The following is a 19,727-nucleotide window of genomic DNA, read 5'->3' on the forward strand; positions in this document are numbered from 1 at the left end:
TACAGAGCCAAACCTGCTGCTGTGTGGGAAAACCGCCCATCATGTGGGGTAGTTAAATTTAAACCAATGTAAAACCATGAACAAGTGCAAACATACTTGTGCACATTCACACAAACACGCAGCGTTGCCTGTTGACTTGAATAACTTCAATGCAGCATGTTTAGATAAATTGATTGACCTTTGTGTGTACAAATCAGCTGCACAATGGCAAAGGTAATGCTTTACACGTGATTGGGAGGCTTTCGTTGTTGATTCAGGAAATAGGAGTGTGACTAGCCTGGTGTAACCTTGCCCACCCCAACCAGAGCTTCTATTAATAGCAGAGGAATCAAATGTGGAACCTGCTTGCAAACTCAGTAGGCAGATGGTAGATACAATTCTTTGTAGGTATTGTAAATGAGCATGTAGGAGCAGTAGTTTCTTTCTCATGGTTACTGTTACCTATGTGTTTAATGGTTTGGTTGTTTTCTTGTGGTTTTTTTTTTTTTTTTTGTCATTTGAAAAATAGTTTTAATGGGGTGTTAGCTAACAGATCTGCTGTAAAGGAGAGCTCTCCAGCTCACCATCTGGAGTATCTATTCGTTTTCTCTAGAGGTGGCTTTGTCTGCAACATGAGGATAGATATGTTTGTTAATCTTTTGGCAGTAATCAAAACTGCAATTTTAGAGTTAGAATTTAAAATTAAAAGTATTAGTTTTGATTTTTTTGTATCTGATGTCAGGATACACTGTGATAGCTGTCTGCTAATTTGGTTTAGGTATCTTCTGCATTTCTCAGTTATTCTAAAAAAAAAAAAAAAGCAGATTGTCATGCTCTCAAGCCTTGTGATTCTCATTCAGGACTCAGTGACTTTGGTGGTTAACTTCAGTTGATCTAATCTACCAGAAGGTAATTTAGACTTTAGAAAATACCTGAGTTTTTAAATTTTAAGGATGTAGCTGCTTGTCCAAGTATGAAAAGCACTAACTGTGACAAAGTTTTCTAGATTTTGAGCACTGGTGATACATCAGTGGATGAAAATAATTTGTAGTCCTCTCCTGTGTGGTTCTGAGCCATAGACAGATGAAATTTGCAGCTCTGTCGGAGGTACTTAATGTTTTGGAGATAGTTCTTCAGTTCTAAAGCGTTGATGGTGAACATGCTCACAGTTCAGCAGATGGGCTCATCTGCTGCAGTTCTACAGGAGGAAATTCAGACTGGAATGTTTTTTTGGTTGGTAGATGGTCTTGTGTAAGAATGAAACTTTGTAGTGTATAAAACAAGCTTGAAAGAAGCAATATGCCATGTGGTTATAATAAGAGTAAAACTAATCAGTGATGTGTTATTGATGAGTGCTGTCTTGCTGTTGTGGTTATCTTGTTCCGATTCCCCTTCCCGTCTGTAGGCAATAACCTGATATACCAGAGCCTCTACTCTTTGGCTGTTTCATTCCCCCGTGTCCTGTTTCTGAGTGTGTCTTGCTGTGTGTTAGCTTATTTGTTAAATTAATCATGTGGGAAGCAGATGTTTTAGTGCTGCATTATACTACAAAGAGAATATCTCCATCAAAAGTTGCACATCCTGAAAGGCAAAAAGCCAGGTTAAGAATTTCATTAAACAGGCATTGATGTTCGCTGTGTATTTGATGGTAGTTATGGCAACTGTGGCTCTGTTGACGTGGAACATTGCATTCTCTTATGACTTATTAAAAAAAGTCAAAGAAATTATCAATTTCTGCATGCGACAATGGGCCATTTCTTTATTAGTAGGCTTGTGTGAAGTGAAAAAACCAATCTAGTTATAAACAAAGTGACTGGTACAGGTCAGTGTTATATGTTGTGTGTCCAACAGCACCTTCATGTAACTAGCTGTAGGTGTTCTGCAGCCTTGTCTCTCATTATCCATGTTTGCTTTTTGTTTTAGCTCTGCTATCTGAGAGGGTACAGCCTTATAGGCTTTGGAGATCCCATCTGATCTGCACACTGGGTCAGATCCGTCTTGATGTCTGTGGCCATCTATTGGGTCTGCTGTGATCCCGTACAAAAAGAGTGGAGAATTCTCGTGCTTCTGAGTATAAGAAGTATACTTGCAGTTTTCAACCTGCTAATTTCTCCTGGTTTAATTTAGTTAGAATTGACTCTGGGCTTTTTTTTCAGGACATAAAAATGTTTGTGCCAGGAAACACACAATAGTTTTAGTTAAGTTTATCAACAGTAGATGCTTCGTATTGATTACCTTTGCTACTTTGTCCCCACTTTTTTCTTTCCCTCTTCAAAATTCCCTGTTTTATCCATTTTCAGAGACGCTGCTGTACAGGATCTCTTTTCAATAGAAATAGCCTTTCCATCTTATGTGGGAGCTCTAGCAGAATATTATTTCCATTTGTTTTACCAAGTAAAAAGTAAGGGATGTTTCTCCTAAACTTAAAAACTTTCTAGATAAGCTATTGAAAAAAAAACAAGCTTGCTGTTGAGAAAGCTGCTATATCAGTTACTTTGAGATGTGTTCATAGTGCAAGGTATCATCTTTGGTTGTAGCAGCTGTGATCCACTTAAGATCAGAAAAGTCAGTTTAAGACTTGGTTGTGAGAAACACAGGCAGTGACTGTGCTACTGGTGGTTTGTCAACTGTCTTGCAACAGCAAATAGTATTTAGCACAGGCAAGGTGTTGCTGCTTCAAGGCTGTCCCTTCTAGCATGGCTCTGTCAGTTGTGTCCTTGGGTGGGCCAGAAGGTTCCAGTTCTCCAGGACCTGCGGCTTTGTGATGCAGCTTCCAAGAGGGAAGGAGTACTTGTTCGGGCCTTTCTCCCGAACTTTCTTGAAGGCTGGATGCATCAAGAGCAGGCTGAGGCTGTACGTGTAGCCAAGGAGTTTGGACTAAGAGCATTTTGAAACTACCTTGAAAGGTCTTCAGGATTGTTGGACATTCTGCAGGGTTGCTATCAATGCCATTTAGCTTCTTTGTTTTGAAACCTTCTGGGCTACCAAGGACTTTTGGCTGAAGGGACTTAGGAGCTAAGTCTGGGTTGTAGTGCCTGTTACCTTGGCGTGAGAGTCTCAATAAACTCTGTCCTGTCCTTCTGCTCTGGGTGTGACTCTTCAAAACACAGCTCAGCAGCCTGATCCTCTACTAACAGGCTGCAGGAATTCATGTTGCACTGTACTGATCACAGCGTTTTGAAGAAACGTTGTTACTGTGCGGGAAATAACTGAATCCCTCTGCTCTCCTCACCTTCCCCATATGTAAAGCTTGGCAGTGTGTATTGCTGCTTAGGGTTCCACAGTAATATTCAGGAGTTTTTGTAGGGCTTTAAGTTTGGTCTTATCCTTGGAAAGCAAGAGATCTTGGATCACTAGTAATTAAGTCCATTGTGACTTACAGCCAGCTCACAAACCTGTCTGTCTTGATTTCTCATAAGAATGTATCCAGTGAGAGCTGCATCAGTCTCTGAAGTAGAAGCTGCAGTGTTTTCCAAATGGTTGGCAGCCAAGTGATAATTTTGGATTATTGCTTTCAGAGCTGTGGCCTGACTAGACACCATGTGCTTTAAACATGCCTCAGGAAAACTCAGTTGTTTCACAGGCGTTGGTAAGAGCATGAGGTGACTGTCCTCGGCTTGGATTCAGATGCATCAACGTACACAACTTCAGTTCTTGCTGTGTTTACCCCCTGTGTAAAAAGATAAGTGATAGTCCTACCCCTCTAGTTCTTGTTGGTAGGGTCAGCCTGGCTTGAGGAACAGACCAGTGCTGTTGTATACCATGCCTTGTCTGAAATTTGATTTATTTATTGTGTGACTTAGCTATTGTGTTGTAATATACTTTGACAGTTCTCAATTTAAGAAGAGCTGGTGTTTTAGAAGTCTGTGTGGACTTGTTTGGATTTGGGCTAATAAATGTTGACTTTCAGTTCCTTTGCTTTGATCTTCTCAAGTTCCCTTTATCCCTTTTTTGAAACTCTCAGCTCTCCAAGATTGTAAAGTTGTCAGGGTGGAGCATCACATGTCTGGTCATATCTGATCTACACAGAACTGTAATGGATCCGTTGGCAGCAGGGTAGCCAGGATTTGGGATGCATGTTTGGCAAACACTTTTGTAAGGCACTTCTTTTACATTTTCTTAATGGCAATCAATGTAAGTTCTTTCAGGTGTCTGGACATTCTTTATTAGAACTTGCAGAATGTCAGGAATTCTGTATTTAAAAAGTCTGCAGGGGTATTGGACAACTGCAAGTGATTTAAGTAACAGTCTCCTAGATGCCCTCCTTTATGGAGGATTTTTGAGAGCAAACTTTGAAAATGATGTTTTTTGAGTGGTAGGGCAGCCATTTGAATCCTGCGATAACAAGGACTGTGTAATTAACTGTTACCTTTGTCAGGACCCATCTCTGCTTTTTGCATGCTGCCTGCAGCAATAATAGCTTTGGCATAGAACTCACAGGCACTTACCTTTCCAAGAAAACTGTAAACTACGTATATTGCCCTTTGTTGGAGCTTAAAATAGTATCTTCAACTTAAGTAGACAACTTTTAATAAAAATCCATGCATCTGACTCAATCTAGAATAAATGAAAGTTGTTTTTATGTGTGATACTATGTAGTCACTTAGAACTTTGTCAGACTAAATTTTTGGGACAAAGTGCTACTGGCTGGGTGTTTGACCTGCTTACATTTTCATAGGAAAATGTTGTTTCCTTAGTAGGAGAAGTATTTTGTTAACTCTGATTTGAAACTTTTGCTTTTTGTTCTTTAAATAGAAGGTGCACTGTTCCTGTGCTTTAAGGTAGGTATTTGATGGGACTCTGAAAGCAACTGGACGGGGAAGCTGTGTGTGAACTAATGGCTTGGGATGATGCATTTGGACCATATTTTGTAGTTGCTGATGCGCTCATCTTTCAGATGTCAGCTGGGAATTCTGTTTTGTGAATGTTCTGCAAGGCTAAGAACTCTGACAGTTTTTTTGCATCCTGAATTAGCATGTGCATTATCTTAATTTCTTTATTTTTAGCTCTGTATGTGGGAAAAAAAATATAATAAATAAATAGAAATATACCTTTAATATATATAAATATATCTTTAGCCTCCGTGCTGTGAAATACTTTTGGACACAATTACCTCATGGTCTTTCTTTAAAGTTAATTTTCCAGAAATTTGCCTTTTAGAGTTGAGTCTGAAGAGTGTTCTCTTTGCTACCTTCTTCAATCCAATGAAATGCTAAACGAACTGCTTGTTCAGGTGATGCCATACCTATCCTCAACTGGAAGAGCTGTTTTTCCTGTTGGAAAATGTGATTAGAGACTATATGCGTGCATGCAAATGGCTGAATTAAGGTGATGCTAATGATCTTCATGCTGCCTTAAACAGAGTAACTGATGCTCTTTCAACATGCAATAGCTATGCTTTGCAGTCACCACGTTCTTCTCTTTGCTGTAGCTTTTTCAGAGGGGTATCACGTTTGTAAGTCATCTAGCAGTGTGGCTGTTATTGTATAAATAGACTTAAAATAGCGTGAGTTGAGGCTTTTCAGTCAAAAGAAGTAAATGTAACCTGTACTTATGTGTAATTATGGTGATGTAATTATATCCCAAAGCATTCACCCTTTTCAGATAGACAGTATTTCTTGTGTCAGAAGATGAGTTGCTCTTCTGAATTACTCATTTTTCTCTCAAAACGCTCAGATTTAACAACTTTGTGTATCCATTCGAACATAAGCTCAGTTCCAACCCTCTTCAGAAATCCATTTCTCCGCATTCTTGCTGTATTTCTAAGGTTCTGCAATAAAAACTGCCATACCTACTGTCTGGTTGATGGTGGGTACTTGTGCATTAATGAAACTCATAGCAGTTTTATCTACTGTATGAGATGTTTGTGTCTGAGAACTAAGTGGGAATAATGGAAGCTCTTCTGCAGAGCTTCTTTATTTGCTGTGTGTCCTCACTGGGGAGCTGAAGCACTCAGCACTGTGGATCTGCTGGGGGCTCCTGCCTGTCCTGCAGGGGTCAGGATATCTCCCAAATACCTAATCCAGGATTTCTAGCCTCCTGGGAATGGCTGAACAGCTTTGTTGCAAGCGCTTATATCTTGGAAGGATGTCCTTTAAGTATGTTTTTGGGCCTCCTTGCACATTTCACAGATCCTCTCTTGATTCCAGAGTCTCTACTTTGAAGCCTTCCTAGTTAGGAGAGTTGCACACATCCTTGTGGTTGAGTTTGCTCCTTGCCAGCACATCCCAGTGGTATAAATGCAAATGCTGAGTTCTGTCATAGCTCATCTGTTGGTTGTAGATAGCTTCCTTATGGAGTAGGAGCTGTCACCGCTCAGGCCTTGAAGTCAGCACCACACTGGTTCATTTTTGGAAGCCTATTTTGCAGGTGAAAGGAATGAATTTAGCTATTGAAATATTGAATTCAATTACTGAATTAATGTAGGGAGCAAAGAAACCCGAACCTAAATTAACAAGTGGGATAGTCGGCTTATTTTTCAATTAACGTCATGTTTGATGTTGGCTAGGAAAAGTGGATTTCCATAAAGCAAGGCTGCAATATATCAAAGGCTTTTTTCATTAAGATAAATTTCTAATTCTGTTTATAGAAGTAATATTTTGTTCTGAATTAATATTTGCTTTTGTATGTGTATAGTAAAGGAAGGGAAAATTTGTGGAAACTCATTACCAGTATGTGAAGAATGAAAAATCAGTTTGTAACATCTCTAGGAGACAATTGTAGCCCTAAAAATATCTTGCATCTTGCGTCTATTTTGTAGAAACAATGTAGTATTTGCTTGCTGGTTTTAGTTGGGACAAAATGCATATTCTTTTTGAAGTGTTTGTTGGGTTCTTATGTACAAAGTCTGTTAATTTTATTTGAATACTTTATGAAATGCTATATAACATTTTGTCTTGCAATATACAATATTAAATTTGTGCCTGTTGTCCTAAAAAACTTCAGTTTAAATGTGATTTATGTGGCTATTGAGTAGATGAATTAGGTACAGACTTATTTTTGTTGCTTTGGAATTGAGTTGTTTAGGAGTTGAGATCCATGGAGTTTTCCTGGAGCCCTTTTGTTGAGTAGAGTAATCGTTATACAGATGAGGATTCCTGAAAGTTTCTATGGGAATTAGGTGCTCATTCTGAGAATGGGATGCCTTCATTAGGCAACTTTATCATTCAACTTAAAACAAATGACTTCCAAACATGGGGAAACAGGGAACAAAAAAGCGAGGAAAGGTGAGGGTAAAAATAGTCCCCGTGTATGCCTGAACTTATGTCTAGTTTCTGGAATGTGACTGAAACTTGAGATGCAGGGGGATGCAACATAAGGCTGTGCAAGTGTTCAAAAGCTGTAAAGGTGTGGTCTGGCTGGTGCCAAAGGCGCTCATCGGCTGCTGTAATAACTGGGGGAGCTTAAAAGCCTTCCTTTGAAGTGGAGGAGTTGGTCTCATAGTGAGCCTTGTCTGCCTGATCTGCCAGTTGCGAGACATTATGCACATTGAAATTTCAGCTGGCCCTCCTGCATTCTTGGAGGAATTATTTCTTTGTTCTGTGTGATTTATACATTTTATATATTTGTGTATGGATCTGTTTTTGAGGAGTAGGTAATTTTCTGATCACTTGGTTCCCTGACCTTGCTGTAGCACAGGATCAATCGAGTGGCAGTGCTGAAAGAAGTAAGGGCAGAAGACAACTGGGGGGGCTGACCTAGTTCAACCAAAGCCTTTGTGAAACTGTAGCCTAAAGGAAAGCAGTTATTTTACCTTTAATATACATTTCAGAAATTCCAGGGGTAACCACTAAAGGCTTAAACAGGAGGAAGACTGAATCTATCAAGTCTAAAGTGAAGGTTGCTCAGAAGATGTTAATGCTGCTTACATCAAAATAGCCAGCATTCGTTACTCTTACATAAATGATAACACTTCAGTGCAGTATAAGAAATTTCAATAAGTGTATTTGAAGTCATGTGGACAAGATTGCTTGATAAGCCTCTATTTAACTGCCAGTTACTCTGCTATTCCCTCCTTTTGCTGAAATTAGCAGTGCTTTTTTTTGTGGGGAAAAAAAAGCAATTTCAAAGGTAGGAAACTGTAGAAGAACAGAATTGTACACAATTGTAGAACAATTATTTAACTGATGCTATGATTAAGAAGCCCTTTCAGAAGTATAGGGGACTGATTAAGGAATAGGCTTGTTTGCTGTCTGTCTAGTGACTGGATAATCTGTTGGTGAAGGTTATCACAAGTGTCCCTTCCTGTCTATATAAGAAGCTTCAGTTTGTTTCTTCCTTGTCACAGCTTGAGATTCTGTCTGTTTAGTGAAAAAGGCTGTTGTTTTTAAACTCTGAGGATTTTGGAAGCCTTTGACTGGTATTTTGGTGAATATTTGTGGAAATGTGTAGGCAACAGACCTTTGAGTAGAAGAGAGGATAAGTATTTCCACTGTATGCTTTTTGAAGCTTAGGATAAAGCAGAGTCTCATAAGCAGTTATTACAAACCTGGGCTCAGTGAGATTTCTACACTCTTGTTTTTAAATTGTAAAACCTAAGCATTGGCTTTCTGGGTCATTGTGGCCTAAGGTTAATTCTTGCCCTTGAAATTCAGTATGGCCAATAGGTTATCCAGCAGCAGATGGTCTCAGTAAGGATGTGTAAAGATCCTAGAACTATGTATACTTTTCTAGCTGCTAGTTTGAATCTTATATTGATTTCAAAAAGCATGCAGACTTTGAATGATAGATGTAAGAATGAGTTGTCTTATAAAATGACTTGAGCATTCCTTCAGGGTTTGGGATCTGGTATCTAGCAATTGTTATCTATTTGGAACTGGTGTAAACTGTGTGTATGTCAGTGACAGGACAGCATATTTCCTTACAGTGACTTATAACTTGGTTTCCTCCATAATTTTTCCAGAAAATCTGTATATAAAAAAAAAAAAAAAAAAAAGATATCCATATCTATCTATCTATACCTTTAAAGCCTTTTTGTGAATCTGAAGAGAAGACATGATTCTCATCATTCAGCTACAGGATAGTGGCAATAGATTAGCAGACCCATGGGCTGATTCACAAGCACTTTGCTGGTGTAGGATTCCTGGAGAGCAGAGCTTTTTATGCCCTGTGGAAGGGAACCTTGTATGTAGTAGAAGCTGAGATTCAAAACTGCTTTGCACGTGAATTAATAATCTTGCTTTTGTTACCATGACTGCCTTAGCTTGTGATGAGAACCCACTAAAACATATCTTTTGGCTGAATACAAAATATGTGGAGAAGACCAGTAGAAAACTTACAAATGCATTGCATGCTGTTTTTTTTTTTCCTAGTGTATCTTTAAGTCTTTTTATTGTTTTTCTTTTAATTCCTTCTTGTAAGGATATTGGTGAAAGTGAAACCAAATAGCTTTAAGACTGTCCTGTACTGCAGCACCAAGGTGCCAGACTTGTGATTTAGGGCCGTTCAGATTTCTGTGTGTGGTGAGTTAAATGTGGATCACAGAAGTGAAAGTGAATGGCTTTCCATGACTTTGTGAGTGTTCACTTTTGTGAATGACCAAAATGAAAATCTTCCTTTTGTGCAAACTGACTATGGAAGTTGTCAGTTATCACTGAGCTCTTTCTCTTGGGCACCCTTTTTTCCCAGGTATGGTTAGACTGTATTTATGAACTGCACATTGTCTGACTAATGCTGTCTTTGCTTTCTTAATAAGGAAGTGTAATCTGGAATGTGTAACAGCAAAGGAGAAGCTCTTAGTTTTTGGTGTTGTGAAGATGCACTGGAATAAAAATAGTCTGGAGAAGATACTGTCATAATCACTAGACCTGTATCTGCTTTGGAGTTCTTTTGGTCCCAAATCCTTTTTCTTTTATTTCCTTTCCCTGCTGAAGGTGGTACTGGAACAGTCAGAGTACCAGGCTTCTTCTGAAAGATATAGCGTAGCAAATGTAGTGAAGGTGTAGATAAATTTGGAACATAATTTTCATATTCTGACAGATCTCTGTATGTCATTGATACTGAAATGTTTTCTGAATCTTAATGTTGAAAGATTACCTGTAAGCTGTAGCAAATCTTTCTAGTCAAATATACTCTTTCCTGCTATCTTTTTGGTTTCTTTTTTTGGGTTTTTTTTTGTTTTTGTTTTTAATTTAGACCTCCTTGTTCTTTCTTAGCTACTTCTTTGGCATGGATAAATAACTGATGTTGGTAAATGCCCTTTCTAAAAATAGAATGGGAGCAGGGAAGTGGCTCTTCAGTCAGATGTAGGTTAAGTCAGTGGGAAATCATTCTGTCTGCTTTAATGGGGTTTGGCTCAACCTCATGTCTTTGTGTATTAGTTAAGCCTCTGTTACCACCATACAGAAATTCTTCAGTGAAGAAATGCTTTCTCATTTTTTAAGTGAAGCAATTAGCATAGTTTTCATAGAGTTTTCTATCATCCTTTGGTAAGTAAATGTTAGTTGCTATATTGAAGTACTAATCCTGCAAGCTTGTTTACTTTTGGGAATTTTAAGTGTCTTTTGATTTGAATAATATTATCCTGTGAATGAGAGCTGAAGCATCAGGTCAGTCTCTTACTGTTTCAGGAAAGGAGGGAAACCCAGTGTTAATTGGATGCTTTCAATTAGCTTGCTTAGAAAGTAGGAGGTATGTCTAGATAGAAAAAAATGCTTTGTTATTTTAACTGTTAAATGCAAGATGTCTGTACATGCAGGGGATGAAACCAGGTTGTCACATGTATGAACTTTGGAGGGGAAATAAAATGGACAACTTTATAATTCCTTGGATTTAGAAACAAGATGGACTTAAAGGTGGAATTTCAGAATACAGTTTCCATGCTATCTGCAAGTATATGCTGTCTTGACAAGCGGAAAAATAGTAGTGTTTTCTTAGTGTATGTTAAATCTGCTCAACTATGCTTAGCTAATGTTTTTCTTGTCTGTTGTAGGTTTTGTAAAAGACACCGGATTAAGTCAAATTCAAATGTTCCGTGTGTTCCAAAAGACTTGTTGATGATGTCAGAATTGGTTCTTCCACAGTTTATCTTTAGTCTCATTCAGCACTTACGAGAGGGATATAACGAGCCAGGTATGTTTTAAATTTACATCTAGCATGTCATACTATTGATCCTGAAGTCAGAATCAATTTAAAACATGTGCCTGTGAATTTTTGAGCATTATATGCTAGTTCATTTTATAGTAGTCATAACTGTTCTGCACTGCGTAGGTCTTGGACAGTTTACGTTATGATTATACCAAAAGTTCTTGTTATGTGCCTTTCAGCTCTTGATCTGCCATCAGAGAAAGACCTTCATAAAATCCTCCAGGTTTTGGAGCCTCACGTTTCCTTTCTAGAAGACTTGACCAAAATGGGAGGAGCAATGCGATCAGTTCTTACCCAGGTTTTGACTAGCCAACAGTTCTATAAAGATCTCAGCTCTGGTATGTTTGTGTTATTTCTAGTATTCATATGTTCAAATTTTGAAGACCTTAGGTGTCGTCTTAAATTTTATCGCTTCATTTTCTGCAAGTTTTTAATCTAACTTCTCAAAACCCAAAGAAATGTGTGTTCTTGAGAATATTGTTATTGTTGTTAGAAGGGGGCAGAAGACCTATAGATCACACATCTTTTGTCTTCCATGTCCCAGATAACTGTATGAAGATGCGTCATTTCTAGAGTTTTGTAAGAAATCCATTCTCTTAAAAGAGAAGTGAATGTGGCAGATTGCAACTGCCAAGTAAGATGCATTGCACTTATTGGAACGCATTCAGTGTACTTCAGGAGAATGTCTACTCTTGTAGATGCTACTGGAGGAGACCTTTGAAAAGCAAAAGGTCATTATATGTACTGCAGTTCTGTGGAAAGTTTTTTCTTTTTCTTAAAAGCAAATAATCCTGTCCACATAATTATTTGTTTCAAGTTGCAAGGAATCTGAATGTGTTTTAAATCATTCTTGGCATTCTCTTCGTTCCCCAATCCTAAGCTCCATATTGTCATTTTGTGATTAGAAGGTACCATTTTTGAGTCCTTTCCATATTTCCTTTGCATAGGTAGGGAACAAATGGTAATCATTGTAGCTATGGTGCCCTAATTGGCTTGGGCAGTAGTTAGCTGAGGAACAGATAATCCTCATATATTTGAAAGGACTTGTAAAATGGAGAATAGGTGTCTGAAGTGGATTTCAGTTTCTTTCTGGGTAGGGAAAGCAAAGAAGAGGAAGCAGAACAAAACCTGCACTTCTGACTTTGAATGTGAAAGCTGCATAGCTAATATGTTGCTGTCATGTTCTTCAGGTTTTCTTTTCCTTAAACATCTAGTACATTTTGTTCCTCTACTGTTTCTTTTCTGTTTAAAATTCATTTCATAGAGTCATAGAGTTGTGTGAATTGGAATGGAACCTTAAAGGTCATCTAGTCCAACTCCCCCCTAACAAACAGGGATGCCTACAGCTAGATCAGGTTGCTCAGGGCCCCATCCAGCCTGACCTTGAATGCCTCCAAGGATGGGGCTTCCACCACCTCTGTGGGTAACCTATTCTAGTACCTCACTATACTTTTTCAAAAAACTTATTTATATCCAGTCTAAATCTCCTGTCTTCTAGTTTGAAACCATTACCCCTTGTCTTACCATGCAGACCCTGCTTAAGAGTCAGTTTTCTTTTTTCTTTACACCCCTTGGTGTCAATTTTATGTCCAAAGCATGCACTGTGACTTGTCTTCATTAGGCTGAAGTGATAATAGTGATAATATCCTTTGAAGCAGTTTTTGTTAATTGCAGCTACAGTCCTAGAACTTTGGAAGAGAAATTCCAAATATTACAAGTTATATGTGGAGTGTTACCATTATGTCACTATCTTCCCTTCTCTGGAAACTGTAGATCTATTTAACACCAAGTTAGAGGATGAAAAAATTGAGAAGGTCTCTGGTCTCTTAGGTTTCAGTTCATTATGTGAAAAACTTGTTAGCTTCTACTTATCAAAATTGTACACCTTTTTAAAATGTGGACACTTTTAGATGCTTGTACAGAATATTACAGCAACAGCTACCTGGTTCATATATGTTCTCCAATGCTGTTTTTCATGCGTATTCAAGGTGTTGGAGAGAATGCATGTGCGAAGAAAAGTCATGAAAAGTACCTCATTGCTTTGAAAGGCTCAGGACTGGCATTTCCTGAGGATAAACTTACATGTGGCATGGAGGAACAAGGAGCTGGTACTAGCACACTAGCCATTCAAGGTTTGTGCAGAAATAAATTAAGAGATAACACATCTCTTTATTGATGTTTATTTTAAAAGTTACATTTTTAAAGGCAAACCTCAGTAAATCTTAATGAAACCTGTTATTTAGTGCAGCACCAAGTTGCAGGACTCGATTCTGTCAGTAATGTTGAGCTTGTTCTCTTTTTGCTCCTAACATACTAAGCGTCATTTTCCTGCCATAGAATTAGTGGCATTTGTGTAGACAAGAGGAAGTTGAATTTGGTGGAATTTTGTCATTGCAACTAGGTTAACTCACCTGCTCACAGCACTTCAGTAAGAATGTTGTTGATCAGTAAGGACTGTTGTAGATTTTTGCAATTTCTGAAAGAGCTTGTCTCTGTTTAGTACAGTACATTGGAATTGTGCAATGTTTTTGGAAATCCATAATTTTGTATTCTGAGTATTGCTTGGAAATCTTCTCAGTAGAGCCCTTGCATTCTTTTTAGAAAGTTAATGTAGTTTTTTTTGTACTGGTTCATTAAATATCATAAAATATTCTTCCAGTATAAGACTTATGAAAGAAATTTCTGATTTTTCTTATTTCAAAAGGTTTGGCAGGTGCTACGGCAACATCAGGACAAGGGGATTCTTCAGATGAGGTAAGACTGATTTTAAAGGCTATAATGAGCTTTAACAGTATTAAATGGAGAGATTGCATCCAAATCCTGCAAACATTTACTCATCTACCGCATTTTTTTTCTCACATCTTATGCCCTCAATTTACTAAGGGCCTTTTGGAAAAATTCTTATTTCTTCTTACATCATTTCAGTTCAATTTATGTAAGTAACGCAGAAGAAACCATGTGCGTAATTCAAAAGTTCAAGTAATTTGGGCTTGAATAAAGCAAACTTAAATCACATGATGTTCAGAATGGCACTAGCAGCTTTGAGCACCTGAGAATCTGGCTGGACTGGTGATAGTGGCAGTGAGAATTTCTCTGAATGTAAATTCCCATGAGTAGTCTTGACCTTATTTACCAAACAAGTTGAGGAGGAGTAAAAAGGAGGGAATCTCTTCCTTCTTAATGAGGAAAGTTGAGTTACTTTTTCAATTTATTCTTTTTATTTTCTCCTTATTATTTAAGACCAATTATCAACCAGAGAGTCTTAGTAGCAATACAAATTGAATCTTAGACATATGGTAGGGCTAGCATAACTAACTTTAAATTATGTGAAATAGAATTTAAAACTCCTATGAGAAATTATATGTGAACAAGTATTGAAGTAAAAACAATGTCTGCGTATGTTTAAAGCAGTTGTATGATACACTTGCCTCTGTTACAAGCACAACAGCATCTCGTATGCTTTCAGCAGCTCTATTTATAATCTGGCATTTTCAGAATATTGTAGTTTTTTCACCATCACTTGACAAAAAAAAAAAAAAAAAAAATCTGCAAATGACTGCTAACAGCCTGGCAGGCTTTTAAAGCCTGGCAATGGGAAAGGCAGTGGAAGTTAATGGTAATAAGCTCAGATAGTACTTTCAGTTAAATTTAAAATGGCTCAGTATGCTTCAAAGTGTTTTACCTCTGCCAGAACAGGGGAGTAAACTAAACTTGTAGAAGTCTGAAGAGAGATCAGTTGTCAGTGGCACTTCTGTTGGGAAAGATGTCCAAGATGAAGGTAGAGACAGGTGTATATTAAGGAGAAATTTTTTTTATTGGGGTAAATTTCAAGGTGAAAGTATTTTTATAAGTAAGGAGGGAGATACAGTAATTGTACTGTAGCTTGTGAATTAGAGATGTCTCTTATCTGGAAAGGTTTTTCTTTCTGATCTCCAGGGTATAAATATATACAGCCATTTATTGTATGTAGGTATTTTAGTACATTACTGCAGATGTATCTTGAATTGTAAATTGCATAACATATATTATTTGAATTTAGGATAGAAGTGAGACACCTTAGGTGCATTGTTAAATATTCTGTTATGTAAAGCAAATCTGCGTTTATTTCTGCTGTTATTTGGGTGTATTTATAGAGTATTATCAAGTGGGTAAAACCAAGATGTTTTACATTGGTTTTCTTGTGTGCTTATTCTTTATCCCTTGGCCTGGGAGATGCAGTGTAACCTAGCATTCACTGTCTCAAGGCTGTTAAAATTCCTGCAATTGACATTAAGATTTAATACTTACTTTCTGTACCATCTGATTTTATTAAAGGGGGAGGAGGGAGCAACAAAAAAATCCCACAAAGTATTTCTCATTGAGTTGCTGTTAATTTCATTTTCTTGACAGTGAAATGACTGTACAGTTGCAGTGAAGACTGTTTAACTTTTTCTCATATTTTAGAATGGGAAATGCCAGAGCAATAGTATTGAAGTTCTAAATCCAACACTTTAATTAAAATTTGCATGCCCAAGTACATGATTTTCTGACAACTCTTAACAACTCTCTGACTTCACTGAGGCTGCTGATGAGATTGTCAGACTTGAAACTATCACCTTTCTAGCAATAGGAGCTCAGAAGCCGCGTCTTTAGGACAGGAGATTTAAATTGCAGACTCTTCCAGTTCAAAGTAATTTCTTATCAAGTCAGATTTTTGATTTGGAGACTTTAGTCTCTGTGGGGTAAGCGTTGTGATCAGAGACAGCATGCTGAGAGCTGACTGGCTCCTGAGTGCAGAAGTGATGTGTTTATGAACTCCTAGGTCTCTTGTGGTCTGTAACTGCGTGTCCATCCTTAAAAGTTGGCTGCAGGAAACGATGAGAAAAAACTCAGCCTTCTCATCAACATGATACTTTTGGTCAGTACTTATATCTAAAATATGAACTATCTTTCTCCCCACGGAAGAACAGTTACTAATTCAGTTCTCTGTTCTCTCGAAGTTTGGAACTGAAGCAGGGCAGTTGTGTAATGAAGAATGATATTGTTCATGTATTTGGATTATACGTATTGATTATATGTCATGCAGTAGATACTTGCATTTGTTATCTCTCATTTTATTAGCACCTGCAGGAATTATTCTTCAGTGTTTCATTAGGACTACCATTATTAGAAAAGATATACTTAGCATTTAATATCATCCTGTAATGTCACATTATTTTCTGATACCCGGTGTTAGATTTTGTGAAGTGGTGGTGAGGTTTTTAACTTGCATTGTGTTTGGGAACCTTTGCTCCTTCATCTGCAGAGTACATTGAGAGCTTCAGATGGCAAGTGCCTGCATGAAGGTTTTCTTTGATTCAGTAGGGAATAGGCAATTTGAATTTGCCTCTTGGAGGTGTCAAAAAGACTTTATTCCTGAATCAAAACCTTCTGTTGATTAGAAAATTACCAGCTGGTTGTGCCACCAACTTTATAGCGCTAAACATTTTTGTAGTGATCATTTTCAGAAATCAAAGCAGCTTACTGACAAAACTAATTAAATAGATGCTGTTGTCTGAACTTGCAGACGATAAGATCACCTGGGGGGGAGGGGGGAAGTGATTCTTAAAAAATTGTGTTATTCCTAAAGCGGTATTGCACTGACTTTGTTTCCTGTAAGCAGCAAAACTTTTGTGATAAGAGTGTATTCAGGACATTTCTGATTTAACTCGATAGTTGAACCTGAATTTTGAGTGCATGCAGACTCTTGGCAATAATGCTGTAAATATGCAATTGTAACTTTTTAAACTCTTTCCCTATCCAAGGAGGACCAGGATGGTAGCCAAGGTGTGGGCAAGCGCAAGAGGGTGAAACTAAGCAGCAGCACCAAAGGTATTTATGTAAAAAGTTCTGATCTCAGTGTGTTGTATCTGCTTTCTGTCTATCTTAAAAAATAAATAAATATCTAGGGATACTATCATTCATTTCCCTTCCCAAGCACTGTGGTGCTGCATGTGGCAGGTATTAAACATGATAAAGTCTGAAAAGAATAATAACAAGAGAGTACTAATTGGCAGTTTTGATTTCTCCTGGGAGTGAATGCAACTTTCTGGGAATTTGACCAATCATTTTGTCACCTTCATGTCATTAGATGACCCCTAACAATTTTATTTTCACACTGTGGCTGACAAGATTGCAGCACATTTTGGCGAACAGGTTTTTGATGTGTTGGCAACTTTTTTTCATTGTGCCACTACACAATGTGATTGTGTTCTCAGTCAAGCAAGAATGGTTCTCTCTGGTTCTAGTTGGTCTTTCTGTAATATTCTTTTGGTAATGCTTGAGGAAAGATATGTGGCTGAAGTCTCCTTTGTTACCACTTTATTTCCCTAGAGTGAAATTAATCCTGTGTGCAGTTTCTAGCCTGAGATGAGTACTTCTCATCAGTGTGAGTTTTAATTCAAGAATGAATAAGCTAGAGATAAGGTAATCTTATCCCCTGCTTTTCCTGAGGTTTTTGTGTTTAAAATATGTTTTAAAACTTCTTTCATGGGAGTATGAGGAGTCTGGTATGGGAAGCAGAAATCGCAGAGTTTGAGAAAAGAACATTTGGGTGAAAAGCAGTTGTGAAAGTTGAAATAACATTCTTGTAAAGGCTTTGAAGTGAAGGTTTGGAGTTTGAATTTGAGATGTGCAAGTTCATGGACTCAGTAGAAGGGAATGAAAGTGCTGTGAGGGTTCCAGAAAAGGCAAACTGCTTATTTTTGATGTTTTTGGATGTGATGAAAAAAGTTTGGAAAGCTAGAAAAGCAGAGAACTGAATGTTTTGGCATTTGTGTTATTAAGAGGTGATATTAGCAGTGATATGTGGAAGATCATGAATTTTCTGAGGATGGGTGCCTTGATTTCTGTATACTACAGCAGTAGATGTTTTTATGAGCAGTGGTAAGAGAAGCTGAGTGGAAGTTGGAACAAATCAGAATTAACAGAACAGTATATTGTGGAAGCAGTGATAGTTCTGGAGAAATGCAAGAAATGTATTGTCACATAAGAAAGGCTCTCTTGAAGACTGTTTTCTTCCCTATGTTGTAAGTTAGTCAGCTAATGCAAGAAAAGAATTGATTTTTCTGATGTGTAAGAACTGACTTTGGGAAGTAGGCAGGGAGGAAACTCGGAGATCTGGAACCTGGAAGATCTGAAAACCAGTATCAGCAATGGCATTTCAGGAAAAGTGGTTCTTTAATTCAACATTTGGTTTCCCCCCAGGATTGTAGTCTTCCCCCCACTGAGGTATTCCATGGACTGTGCTCATGATGTTGATAGCTCCTATTATCAGCCCCACAGGAGGGAGTCTGCCAGTGGGGGAAAGGGTAAGTATCTGTTTTTATTAAATATTGAATAGTTTTCTGAAGTTTTCAGTATTCATATTTTATGTCCAATTTGGTATAAAATAAGAGTATGAAAAGAAAATTTTAGAAAACTGAGTATTGAATAAAAACAGATTTACCTTTTGGTACAAGCAGACTCCCTCTCCTGTTCCAGGTCTGTAGTGGTACTGGGCTTCATACTGGAGTTTTTTATATGCTGGGGATGTTGTAGAACACTAAGCCTCATATTCCAGGAAGATGTTTTGAAACAGGCTGTGGTTCTGTGATTTCTTCAAAGATGTTACTGTTTTTATACAGAGATGTTGCTGGTACAGGTGTGCAACTGAGTACTGAGAGATGTTTTTATTGTTTCTCTGTTTTAAGACTTGCATTCATCTGAAATACATAATACTTAGGACAATTTTGAACCCACAGGCATTATTTCTTTTAATTTGTTGAAAGAAATTTGATTGTGTAGTGCTTTTCATAAGTGTGGAAACATTAGTCCAAGTGTTATTAACAAATTTTGCAAATTGGGTAAGAGCATTCTGCTTACTTAAATTCTGTCGCAGGTATACGTGTAAACTGAGTGAAATCACTGTATAAAACTGTTAATATGTGCTGTCAGGGAAACTGCACATCTGTAACAAATAAGGTGTTGTGTTACTTGTCTTCATGCCTGGTGTTTTCACTAGGGCACTTGAAATGTGCCTACACATGTGATGTCTGGATGGAGAACTTCAGTCTGCGTGGCTTCCAAGCTCTCATGGGCAGTAAATTCACATACGTAATTTCTTAACAAGACATGGGGAGGAAAATGTATATGATCGATCAAATATTTGCTGCAGTAGGTGATGTGTGACACTCTACAAAATATTTTGTGAAAATTAAAACATCTTTCATGAGCCTATGAAAGAAATTTTTTACTTCAGCACTAGCGAAATATACTCAGTGAAATATTCTCCTCTTTGTGTGACTCCCTAAAACTTAAGATATTCATTATTTCTCATCATCTTTCACAATTCCTGAGATATTTTGGACTGATTAATCACTTGACAGTGGAACTCTGACCTTTGGTAATGGTAAACAAGGATCCCTGCTTCACTAGTAAGCACAAAGCCATTCAGGGCAATCCCTAAATCTGTCATACATACCTCACTAAAGTGGTGAGTCTCCGAGGCTAGAACATGTCCTGATTCAGCACTTCTGGATCTGTGCTGATGGAATCATTTCATGCAGTCCCATCTGTAGTATGGCATTCTGCATGCAATGGGTTTGTCTCCAAGTCAATTTTAAAGAAATAATATTACCATTTTCTGTAGTCTGTGTATACTGTGG

General features: G+C 37.7%; 1 protein-coding gene across 7 annotated transcripts in view; it reads left to right on the forward strand.

Moving 5' to 3' along the window:
• The window catches only part of UBR3 (ubiquitin protein ligase E3 component n-recognin 3), a 94,298-nt gene that overhangs the window by 2,242 nt on the left and 72,329 nt on the right, over positions 1 to 19,727 (forward strand). For 6 of the 7 annotated variants that reach the window (XM_048953058.1, XM_048953060.1, XM_048953061.1 and 3 more), the window contains exons 2-6: positions 10,910 to 11,049; positions 11,244 to 11,402; positions 13,053 to 13,196; positions 13,769 to 13,818; positions 16,848 to 16,914. In XM_048953058.1, the coding sequence (XP_048809015.1) occupies positions 10,910 to 11,049; positions 11,244 to 11,402; positions 13,053 to 13,196; positions 13,769 to 13,818; positions 16,848 to 16,914 (560 nt within the window). Of the gene's footprint in view, positions 1 to 10,909; positions 11,050 to 11,243; positions 11,403 to 13,052; positions 13,197 to 13,768; positions 13,819 to 16,847; positions 16,915 to 18,288; positions 18,393 to 19,727 lie in introns of those variants that run through there. The other variant, XM_048953064.1, reaches the window with a different exon arrangement.

Source organism: Lagopus muta, chromosome 8 (assembly GCF_023343835.1).
Source record: "Lagopus muta isolate bLagMut1 chromosome 8, bLagMut1 primary, whole genome shotgun sequence".
NCBI lineage: Eukaryota > Metazoa > Chordata > Aves > Galliformes > Phasianidae > Lagopus > Lagopus muta.